The sequence below is a fragment of the Tetrao urogallus genome, assembly GCF_951394365.1.
Source record: "Tetrao urogallus genome assembly, chromosome: 13".
Classification (NCBI taxonomy): Eukaryota; Metazoa; Chordata; class Aves; order Galliformes; family Phasianidae; genus Tetrao; species Tetrao urogallus.
The window spans coordinates 7,438,969-7,451,137 of record NC_136826.1 but is presented as its reverse complement, the minus strand read 5'-3'; the positions used below and the strand labels follow the sequence as shown (position 1 = coordinate 7,451,137).

The 12,169-nt window shown below is 44.9% G+C and overlaps 1 protein-coding gene across 3 annotated transcripts in view; it reads left to right on the top strand.

Moving 5' to 3' along the window:
- The window catches only part of ARHGEF9 (Cdc42 guanine nucleotide exchange factor 9), a gene marked incomplete at both ends in the record, with an annotated part of 111,682 nt that overhangs the window by 99,193 nt on the left and 320 nt on the right, over positions 1 to 12,169 (top strand). For all 3 annotated transcript variants that reach the window (XM_079542096.1, XM_079542095.1, XM_079542094.1), the window contains 2 exons: positions 538 to 781; positions 1,499 to 1,567. In XM_079542096.1, the coding sequence (XP_079398222.1) occupies positions 538 to 781; positions 1,499 to 1,567 (313 nt within the window). The remainder of the gene's footprint in view (positions 1 to 537; positions 782 to 1,498; positions 1,568 to 12,169) is intronic.

The window sequence follows — 12,169 nt, the reverse complement described above, 5'->3', positions numbered from 1 at the left end:
GATTTTTCTCACCAATGAGTTGTGTAACAGTGGGAAATGGGTGCCAGGGATAAGAGGCACAGACCCGTTTGCCCTGATACCAAGAGCAGGTCTGGAAAAGTGAGACCCAGCTCTGCAGTGCCAAGTGGGCACAAGCTGATTTCACAAGTTTTCTCTCTCTGTACAGCCTTTTTTTTTTTGCAGCGCAGGAATCCCATCAGGCTCCTGTCATGTGGAGCAGGAGAAATACCTTATGCTCAGTAAGAAGGTACTAAACCCGTGGGAGATGATGGAAGGGCTCTGTCTGCTCAAAGGTGGTTTTTCATTCCTGCAAGCAAAATTTCGCAGCATGAGGATTTGTATTGTGTTCTGGTTTTTTCCTATGTTTCCCCTATTCATTCAGTCAGCAACAAATATATTCACAGCAGATGAGGTTGGAAGACTCTGACTGTTTCACCATTGCTTCTTTCTTTTCCTCAGCCCTCCTGTGAATTCCCTGCTGAGCTCAGGCTCTGTAAGTACCTTACGATCAGCCCATCTCTCCTTTTGTCTCCACAGGACCTGATACGAAGAGATATTCTGTATTACAAAGGTCGCATAGACATGGATAAATATGAAGTGGTAGATATAGAAGATGGGAGAGATGATGACTTCAATGTCAGCATGAAGAATGCCTTCAAACTTCATAACAAGGAGACTGAGGAAATGCACTTATTCTTTGCCAAGAAACTGGAGGAGAAGTTGCGATGGCTCAGAGCTTTCAGAGAAGAAAGGAAGATGGTAAAAGAAGATGAAAAGATAGGTGAGGAATATGAAATGGATCTGAAAGGAGGTTGTTGGTAATGCTTCATTTAGCCCCAAATGTTGGAGAAGCCCACATTGTTTTTAATTGTGGCATTACAGTTAAACCTTGTTCAGATGTCCTAGACTGCTCTTGTCGCCATGAAGTAGATCTCTTTCCAGTTTCAGTTTTTGGCCCTCAGTGAGCAAATTCTGCCCAGAGCTTCAAGCCTGGACCTCCAGGGGTTTGTGTGAAACAGAACTCTTGGGTCTCCTGACCCAGTCTCCTGGCTGCCTTCTTTCTGCCCTGGCTGTGCACGTCCTGTGCAGGGTAGGGAGGGGCCGAGTTGGCGATCAATCAGCCATGCCCTTCCCTCAGCATCGGCCCAGAAACTGACTGCAACGAGCGTCAGTTCAGGCTCAGTTTGTGTTGCTCAGCTGTAAAGTACTGGGCGAATTTACAATCCTGTTTATGATAATAATAATAATAATAATAATGGATCTAATCTTAATCTCCCTTGTGCAGGGTCTGTATGGAAAGTATAAGCAGGCCTGTCCTTTCAAGGCAGATTTGCCTTCCGTTGAAACACCTTCCTGTACACACAGCCTGCTGGGTGATGCTTTGCCACCTAGGGAGCTCTGTGTTTGCCAAACAGTGCAGAAAATCCCCCCCTCCCCAAAAGAAAGAGAGGCTTTGTAAGCAACTTCTGAATTGTATTTGCCGTGTTCCCTTTTTCAGGCTTTGAAATTTCTGAAAATCAAAAGCGGCAAGCGGCAATGACAGTAAAGAAAGTCAGTAAGCAAAAAGGTAACCGGCAACACGCACTGTGCCTGGTGATGTGAGGGTGGAGCGGGCTGGGCTGAATCCTGCTGGGCTAGGATCCAGTGTCTCCCTTGAATTTCTCTCTCCCCTTTCTCTTTTTTATAAAATACCGTTTGTGCTTTGTATCCTTTCTTAATGTATCTGTGGGCCAAATTAATCTCTGGTCTCGTGTGGCAGAAGCCAGTGGAATTTCACCAGAGATGAATTTGATCTTGTTATCTCTAGTCTGGTGTCCAGAAGCTGTCCCTGGGGGCAGAAAACTTTCTTGATTGTTTATCTCAGGCTGAGATGAGTGCGAAGACATGTAGGTTGTTTTGCTAATTCCCAAAGTGTGTCCCATTAGAAAAAGATGGCTAAAATATTGGACATGATAAGAGACCTTCCCCTTCCCTGATTTTGGGAAGGGGATGCTTATGATTCTTGGGGCTGCCTGTAACTTTTAAAGGACAGCACAGTAGCATCAGTTCTAGGAAGGAATGTATCTTGGTAAAGATGTTATATATCTCTAATGTCAGGTTCATTTTCCAACCCAGGCAGACTACAGCCAACTAATAAATGCCATGCTATACACTAAACGGAGTCTCAACTGGTGAAACAGCTGTTGTTAATTATCTCTTGCAATAACTCTTGCAGCTCCAGGTTTTGAAGTAGTAAATACAGAGGGAAAGGAAGAGATGTAATTTTTCAGGTTTTCCAAGGCTTCACAAAGTCACAGGCATGTTAATTAGTTACTGAAGTACCTCAACGCAACCAGGACTATAAAAAGGTTTTCAGAGAATTCATAGTTTCTTGGCTATAGTGAGTCCCAGGCAGATTCTCAACAGGTTTTGGGTTGTTTTTTTGTTTTGTTTTGTTTTGTTTTGTTTTGTTTTGCAGAAGTTGAAGGAGCTCTTTGTTTTCTGCCTCACCTGTTTGTTGTCTACTGGCTTTGCTGGTCCGGTAGTGGTTCGCTAGGCCAAGTGTAACTGCCATGGTTTGCTGTGTCTCTCCATTGTCATTAGTCTTCTCCTCTCTATTAACTTCCTATGTTGTGTGCTGAGTTGTTCTCTAAAAGCTCTCCTGGCCAGATTTCCTAAGCTCCAAATACGCACACACGCACAGGCAGGGACATGCATATGTCAGTGTCCATGTGGTTCTAGCAGCAGCGGACACCAGCACGAGCACAGGTTGGCACATCCACCCCCCACCAGGAAGCAGCCATAGAAATTAAGGCAACTGGAAAAAGTGGAGAATCTGACTTGCATGATGGCCATGGCAAAAAACAGTTTTAATTATTCACTGTTCAATTAAATTATTAATTAATTATTAATTAATAATTTTACTGTTTAGTCATTAAGTACATGACACGGTTCAAAGGTGCCTGAGCATGCCTACAGTATACCCAATTAAATCCCTGTACTTGCACTTTGACAAGCATAATAAGCCTAACTGTACAGTACCAATTTCTCATTCAGTATTTGCTCTCATTTCCTCTCTTTCTCTTTCTCTCTCTTTCTCTCAGATGAAAAGTGGGGGGATATTAACCTAGGCTTCTCTGATAAAAATTAATTAGCTTGTAAAACACTAGTCAGCATTTCTTTTACGCAGGACAAGCTTATGCTATAACACTGGGAGTTCTTTTCATGAGATGAAGTCCTTGAGATGAACAGAAACAGTCAGACCTCAGGTGCCCAGTTAGGCAAAGTCTGGCTCTTTTACTGAAAATAACAGCCAGTAGAACCATGAAATTAGTAGTTCTGTTTCTTTTGTCCTACATTGTGATAATTGTAGTCCAGCCTCAAATTACATAAGTTATTTACCTGCACTGAATGCTTGGCTGAAAACTCTTGGTTTTCTTACTCTGTTTTGCCCAAGACCCAAAGGCACAGGGCTGCTGCAACAGGGAGCTGGCAAAGTTGCTCAGTAAGAGAGAGGTAGGAGGGCATTCCTGGGAGTTGGCTTTCTGTGACTGACGGTTGAACCTTTCCACATGCCTTTTACACGACTGCCCATGAATTTGGCAAAGTGCTGCTTGGGGCTGCCTGTGTCCTCCCCATGCAGCTTCCCGCAGCAAGCCAGGAGCATTGGAAGAAGTTTAGGGTGTTTCAGGAACAACAGTTGTACCTGGAATGTGGTGAGGCCCCTTGGGGATAGGAATACTTTCACTGCATTTTCATGAGGACTATTTATTTGTTTCCAGTCAAGGACTTTGCTGGACAGGTCCCCGTGGCTCCTGCTTGGCTCATGGCTCAGCATCTGAGCTGACGTGGCAACAGCTCTGCTGCCATGTCAGTGAATGCCTATTACAGGATCGTTTCTAGATCATCTCAGTCATTCCCTCCATCTCTTAAATGGGAAACCATGGTAATTTCCCTGTCACAGAATACTTAAGGAAGAGAGAAAAGCTGTGAAGGAGGTGAAATGGAAAATGCAATCAACTTTGTTAGAGGTGAAGCAGAAAAACATTTTTCAAATAGTATAAACAGCAGCTTACTTCATGTGCTGTTGTACCACACCTCCCAGAGGTATTCCTTGGGAGCCAGCTGGTGCTGTTCTGAAAGGAAGCATTTAAACCACAGCTTGCTGCAGCACTCTGGGAGACACTAGGGGGTCACCCAATAGTGGGAAGCAAAATCCTAAAACTCAGCTTTCTAAACGGATGGAAGCTTCTTTTGGGGGACTGACTGACAGCACAGCTCTGTGTTGCGAGAGATTTTCAATCCCACAACAAGGATCCTCTGTGGAGCACAAGCCAGCCCATTTGGAAGCAGCCATCTCCTGATGCTCGTACCCACACAGAAATGTGTGCATGCATACAGTGCTGGGCTTCCTTCCAAATCAATTTAATGATGCATAAGGTCAGATTTCAGCAATATACTGGGATTTGCACTACTTATTGGATCGGGCAAAGCATAATGATATTAAACCAGGTGCCTTAAGACAGCATTAAACCAATTTTCAGCCTTCTTTAAGTCCATTAGACATATAGTAAATGGGTAGTGTTGGTTGTGCAGCTTACCAACAGGTAGGGAAAGGGGCTGTTTGTTGCTTTGTCTTTTCGCATTGATCGTTCGAGGTTTTGCCTCTCGGTTACAGCCCTTTAGCCTCTCTTAATGTCAGCCTTGTAACTGGGAATAGAATTCCGTGTAGTGTTTCCTAGAAATAGTAAAACAACAGAGAAATTTATTTGGCTTGACTTACAAAAACAACATTTTTTTATGCTGCAGTCAAGCAAGCGTGCAGTTTCTCTGCAGATCAGTCCAGGTGCCACTAAAGACCTTTGCTACCTGCACTGGCAAGCATGACATTAAGATAGCATCGAGCTGCACTTCCAGAATTGCTTTTGTGATTGACGATAGCCGTGGAAACCAGGCTAAAGCTCCAATGAAAATGGATCCCTTGTGCATCTCCAGTCCATTCTTAACGCAGACACAGGATTATCCAGCTTACTTTTTCGATTTCTGAGTGTCTGAAAACAGAAGGTTCCTTTACTGCCTCTATCCATCACGGGCTTTGTTCTGATGGCCACTTTTAATCTCCCCTCCCAACATTAGTGTTTGCAGCATTTAGAAACATTCCATTACTTATCGGATCCTTGGCTCTGTCCGCATCTGTTCCCATGCAGGACAGCACATGGGCTACCTCCTTTCCTCAGGCACATGAGGGATTTTGCCTGTGTTCCTAGAAGCTGTCAGCCAGGGCTTTCAGGGTGATTAGAGGTTCCACTGCCTAGTAAAGAGATTCCATTCTCAAAGCTCTGCTTCCCAATAATATTTCCATTTTGGAAAATGAAATGTCTGTACAAATGTAAAGAAGTGACCTTCGCGCTGGTGAGAGGGTTTCCCCGTGCCAGGAGCTCCACAGGGCCATGCTATGGACCAGCTCTTTCTTGTCATTCTCTCTGTCTTGTGCATTTTCCTCTGCACTGTGCAATAGCTTCACCAAAGACAAGTCTTTAGCCTGATGATCTGGGACGTGTGGAAGGAGGAAAACATATATTCAATCACCATTATCCCTAGCTTTGAGTGTAGAAGGATGTTGTCATTAAATCTGCCCATAAAAACTCAGCTATGCAAACTCCAGCAGGGGTTAAATCATCAGCCAGCATGAGCTGCTTTGGCCTGCAGTAAAACTCCCTCTGAGTCACCAAATTCTGCTAACTTCTTCTCTTCTGATTACTTGAGCTCACAGCTAACTGTCTCATAAAACCCTGACCCACACTCTCAACAGCTTTTCTTTGACATCTCAAGCTTCTGCACTTTAAACTCTCTCCCAGCAAGCGTGCATAGCAAAACAAGATGACTGCACATGAGCATACTTATGCTGGCTTCATCTTGCCAGCAATGACAGGTCTTATCAGGCAACGGGGTCTGTAGGAACCTCCTGTAGTATTCCTGAGTGTCTGGACCTATTTTACTGCATCTTTGTTTCTATCTAGATTGACCCTGGTGTGTTTCCCCATCCTATTCGTGCCTGGGGATATGCAGCCTTAGGAGAAATGAAAAACACTGAGCAACACAGACTAAGCTTAGAAACAAAGAGGGGCATTGTAGATAATCAGGGTCATTTCCCTTTTTCACAGAGCTTCTCACTGCAAGGGAGAAATAAAGGAGCTAAATGTGTTCTCAGTGGCATTTCCCCACAGATTCAGATAAATCACTGGGCTTATCCCATTGCCTGTAATATAGATGCTCCACCCAAACCTCTGCAGTTTGCCCCAGCACTTTGTAGTGCTTTGGTCCACATACAGTAGTCTCTGTGATGATCACTGGGACAGGTGCCTTCTCATTCAATATATTATGAACCCAACTGGAGTAAGGAGTTTCATCTGAGAACTGATGTGATACTGAACAAAACCATCAATATTTTGGCTAGGAGACCTCTGATTTATGTTTTTGGTTACTCAGCAGTGGGCACATGCTTCTGAGCAAATTCCCCAGGGGAGTTTTTGGTGAGCTGTGAAACAGACCTCTTGGTTTTCCTGTAATACCAAGCCCTCATTTGAAGAGCCAACATGTGGCCATCAACATCACATTGAGATTCCAACTGCAGTAAGGCTGTCAGCCCAGACACTGCTGTACTTTCAGTTCAGTGAGGTATTTTGGGTGAGAGGTAGTGTTTCTGGGTGCATTTCTTCAACCCAGAAGAGACTGCATTTCAGGGCAGTGATAGATGAAGAGATCTCTTCCTATCAGTGAAACAGACTGAGTATTCTTTGCTATCACTGCAGAGAATGCTAGAGGAGAAGGGCTATATGCATATGAGACAGGATAAATGAGTTTTCAGCTGGCTTTGATGGATAAAACCCTAGTATCATTTATTCCATCTTGCCTCATTTAGTTTTTGCCTGTCACACGAGGAATCATTATCTTAATGTCTAGTCTAATGACACCAGGTAGCAGTAACAGACTTGATAGATTCAGGGAGGTAAAGTTACCTCAGTAGTTGCTGGCTGTGGAACAACCCAGGCACAATCCCCGTGTTTTCCTCTGTTGCATTTCTCAAGGCTGCAGAGTCCCCCCAAGCAGCAGTGAGCACTTTTCCTCCAAGACAGAGAAGTTAGACAAGTGCCTAGAAATGGGAGCTAAGGCAGGTTCTCCGCACCAGCACCATTTCTGGTAATATCTACCTCTACCAAACCACTGAGTACAGTCCCCTGCAGTGTAAAGAGCCATGGCTAATGCACCACATAATGCCCTTGAATTGGGTGAGTATGACAAAACTTGAGTCAGGCAGTTTAGCATGGAGGTGAAAAGCAGTGCAGTCCATGGCTGCTCAGGACTGCTGCTGGAGGCAGACATTTCCTTCTCGCAGCCCCCATCCTCACCTCTGGCTGTAACAACAGCCTGCAATCAGCAGAACTGGTGTCAGATACAGAACAGTTTGCTAACTCTAAATACGACAGTGACCGAATGAACAGTGGAGAGGTGCTTTGAGATCCTCTGTTGAAACGTGCTGAAGAAGGGCAAGGGGCTGTACCCATTGAGCCATGGCTTCTTGTTTCTTTAAACTGAACTTGTCACTATTGCAGGAATAATTAACCATACAGCAATTAGTGTTCTTGAGGTATGTTCCCTGCTACCTGTGTTGCATATAGGTTACAGTATTAATGAGGAGACTGAATTTCTGAGATGCAGGAGCAGCTGAGATCACAGGGAATGAAGGCTCTGCAGCACAGCACCGCTTCCCTCCCAGCCAGCAGCCGTCCCTCGGCCAGCAGGGAAATGAGGTGGTGACATTTCATTGTCTCCCACGCAGCTCCGGCTAACGAGCAGCGCAAAATCTAGATGGATAGGTAGAAGAAAAGCCTATGAAATAGCTCCTGATTAAAGTCTGAGATTAAAAACTTAAGGAGTGAGGGTGGAATAACCATCTCGTAAGGCAAGTTCTGTGGTTATTATATAGGCAAATCTGAGTGTATTCTGTGTATGTTTCGTATTTGCACTGGTGAGGCACAGTGCTAATAGAGCCATCCCACTATGTTGTAACTGGATCTCTCTGCACGTGTCCGTGTGGATTGCCTGTGAGTTAACAGCATGCTCCTAAATCTTCAAGTGCTAGTCAAGTCCTGTTGTAACCTCAGATAGAGGGGAAAAAAAGAATTAGAAGGAAAAAAAGAGACCATGATAGATCTTTTTGTTTTCTTCTGAGTCGAGATATTCAAAAGATTCCAAGTGACGTATCCCAGCTCTAAAAAAAGACATGACTTCAACTGACAGTGCAGCATCTCTCTTTACCAGTTTTGTCTAGCCAAAGCATAAACCCTGGAGTTTTCTTTGTGCTCATTCCGAAGAGATTTCCATACCCCCACCCTGCTAGACAATCTTGCTATGCAGCTGCAGCTTTCTATTCTGCTACAGTGTAGAATTATGCATGAACCAGCAGAAGGAGCTCCAAGTCTGGTCATTGGTGTATAGCTGCTTTCTTATGCCTCGGAAAGGCAGTGTAGCAGCTGTGTGTAGAAATCATTACTTATCTATCGATTCTTTCCCTTTGTGCTTTGAATTCTGTTCACCAAGCAGCCCAAAATTGCATTGGAAACGAGCTGTGCTCATTTCTTTCTGTTGAATTGCAGTGAAGTGATGGCTTTGCATATATAAAATCCCTCAAGAGACAATTTTGCACAACAGCCCTGAGTTCTGATGAGAGAACAAACCACTTCAGAGTGGAACAGAAAAACAGCAACCTGTCATACTTTTTCCAGAATTGCTCTTTTTTGGCTTTTGAAGATGTTCAGATTATGTGAATTTCTCTGCCTCCCCCACTCATAATTCCTGTGTTCCACATTGTCAGGAACATGGGTATGTCAAAAACAAAGCCATTCTTGGGGCACCTCTAGCTTTTGCAAAGTGCTGTATCACTGCTTCACAAGAAAATGTATTCTCAGGGAATTATCAGCCTGACTTGCCAGAGCACAATTGTTTTTATTTGCATGCCCACAAACACATAGTGATTATGCATGCCATTGAGATGCACAGTTTTGATCATTTAGGCCATGGACGTCATTTGATAAATATGATAAATATTCAAACCTTTGGCTGCTTATTCAAATAGAACCAACCAGCTTTTGAAGCTCATCCAACTTAGATGCTAATGATATCAACCCCTACATCCTTGAGAAGTGATAGACAAAAAACTTTGAAGAATATTAGTCTGAGCTTCCTTACCGAGGAATGTGGCAATGTGTGTTTGCATGGGTATGTTCCAGATGGGAGTAGAGGTTTTCCAGGAGTTTGGACCCAAAGGGCTCTCCTGGGGAAGAACTGAAGGGGGTTTGCTAGTGATCTGGCCAGGGGAGTCTGCCTTTTTCTCTTTTGGAGAAGACCGACTATGGATTACGTTCTTTGCAGTGTAATTCCATCAGTGTCAGTGGACTTTAGCCAGACTGTCTTTTCTCTACTTCTCCAGCCTTCCAAGTGTGTAACACTTTGCTGATCCAGGAGATTTCATAGCAATTCTTTGTTGAGACTAAAGAATAGCAGTTCACCCTCTACAAATGGGTTTTAAAACAATAAAGAGCTCAGCCTTGCTCACACGGCAGACCAGATGCATCATGAGGCTAGCTGCGATTCTGCAGCCACAGAGTGCAAAAGGCGTAGGGCTGTGTCACTAAGCACTGTGGTGTTGAGGTCTTTCAAAGCTAGAAACAACTGCTGTGTGTCCTTTGGTAGCAGCTTTAGATTCACAGCTCTTTTGTGTTGTGAAGCATTATTTAATTATGCTGGTGGCTTTGACTTTGGGTTGAAGATCCAGACCACATAGCAATAGAAAAAGATTTATTTCCCAACACCAGACATGTAAGGGACAACCATATCCTCATCTTGCCACAGATCCTGAGAGTCCTTACCAGCCTCTCCTCACTTGGTGAGCCAAGCACCAATGGCTGGGGGTCTCCATGGGAATGTCTTCACATGTGTGTGGCTTCAGAAGTTTACTCTCCAGGCTCTGTTCACATGTTGAATTGCCTTCCAACAAGGCAACTTGGAGCAGGACAGTGGTAGAAGGGAGGGAAGAGATGGGGTAGATATGAGCTTAAGTCCATGCTTTGCTCTTGTGTGACATCACTGGCTTAAGTCACTGTGTGGCAAGTGCAAACTGAGCGTTGGGTCCCACCAGGAAGGATGGTACAGAAATTGACTTAGGTGTCCCACCACTGACCCCACTCTACTCTGCAGATATGCTGGAGAGGTGCTTGGGAAAGACAGAGACAGGACAAATACAGCTGCAGAACAATTCCAGACTGCTCTTTTCAACTGAGTTTGAAATATTAACTGTGTTGAATTTGTTAAAGGTTAATGAGTTATGAACCATAGAGCAGTTTTTATCCACCATAAGGAAAGGCCTCGGTTACTCCCTGTAGGCAACAGAGAGAGGCATGGTTTGATAGTATTTGCTGCAAAGGAGGAGAAATCAGTTAGCTATAGTCAAGATGGTATCTCTATTTGGTCCGAACCTTTTTAAGGTTTTTAGCAATTCAGGATTGGTAAATTCTATAGCAAGGGGAAGCAAATTAATTCTCTCTCCTAAAGCCATCCTAAAGCTGTAGCTTCATATCTAAAAGAAGCCCTGGATTGCAATATGGCAACATACAGAAATTGTCAGGTGAGCTCCATGAGTGCACTCTGTGAGGCTTTTTCCTTTGTCTGTAAGTACCCAACTGTGTGCAGCCCTCCTGTTCCTGGGCCGGCCGGTGCTGGTCCCACAAAGCATGTGTTTGTATGTGATTAGGAACCGCTAACTGAACGCAGTCGCATTTCTTTGACACACACTGCTGTGGTACCTGGGTGCTAATCACCGTATTTTGCCTTCTCTAGCACCTTCCCAGCCGAGGATCTCAAAGTGTTTTACAAACATTAATTAATTTAGCTTCACAACCCTCGTGTGAGGTAGGTGGGTCATGCCATCCCGCTTTCCAGATGAGGACACTGGTCTACTTGGTAGAGTCACCTCGTTCCTGCGGTTAAAAACAGGGAGGCAGTGGTCGAGATGGCCCTTGTGAAGCTTACCACCCGTCATGCGGCCGGGACTGCCCTCCCCACAGAAGGAAGAGCAGTTCTGCATGCAGCAGAGGGGATCCAGAGATGGCCAGAGCTTACAGCAACCTGCTTCAGAGCCCTGCTCCTCCCGGCTTCTGCCCTTTTCTGGAGTTGTGGCTTCCAGCTGATCACAGCACCCTGAGGCTGAAGGAGGGATTATCCCTAGTCAATGGCTCAGTGGCATTGTGGAGAGGAAATGCAGAAGTAGCTCTGTGACTTTTCCCTATAGTCTGTGCTTCGGGGGCTCCGTGCCTCCTTCCTGTTACACTCCCATTCACCCAGAACTGCAATTTGTGCATCATCCTTTACAACGGGCTGTGTAGGTCCCAGCTTGCTGAAGCTCACCTTTCTAGTGAGAAAGCTGTCAGAGCAATGTCCCCTTACCCCTTTCCTGCACACAACTTGTGACTCATATAAATGGGAATTGTTCCCCAAGCCAGGACAGACCCTGGCAATGTATCCTTGCCAGTCTTTCCATTGCTACCCATTTGGATTGAGCAGAAGCAGCCTTTTCTGCATCGCCTATAGCCATTTTTGGCTGAAACAAGACCAGTAAATTAAAAAAAAACAACACAAACACCCTGTGGAAAAGTCCTACAAACCTTCTGACATAAAGAGCTGCCCTTTGTATCAGCTGAATAGCACTGAAGCGACACAGGTCCCTGCAGGACATTCCTCCCAAACTGCCATGCTCTGTTCCATTCCAGCACAAGAGCTGGCACCAAGTGGTCCCTAGGGTCGTGCTGCTCAGGGCCGGTCACAGGGATGCATTTGGGGCACAGCTGCCTGCTGAGTTTGGATGGGAGGGAGGGCGAAACCCAGCTTGGAAACTGCAGGTGCTAGATTTGAGAGTGGAATCAACTGCTGTGGTCTCTGCCTTTGTCTGAGTGACTGTGTATGGCTTGGCCACGTGTTTGTTTCTTGCTAGGTCATGCAGGACTTTTCCATGAGGGCAGGCAAAACTGCCAATACAATAAAGTAATGGATCTTTACCAAATCTTCAGCTTGCAGTCTAGCGTAGGTAGCCTCTGAGCTGGGAGTTCAGGCAGCTGCTGCATTTCTCCATAGATTT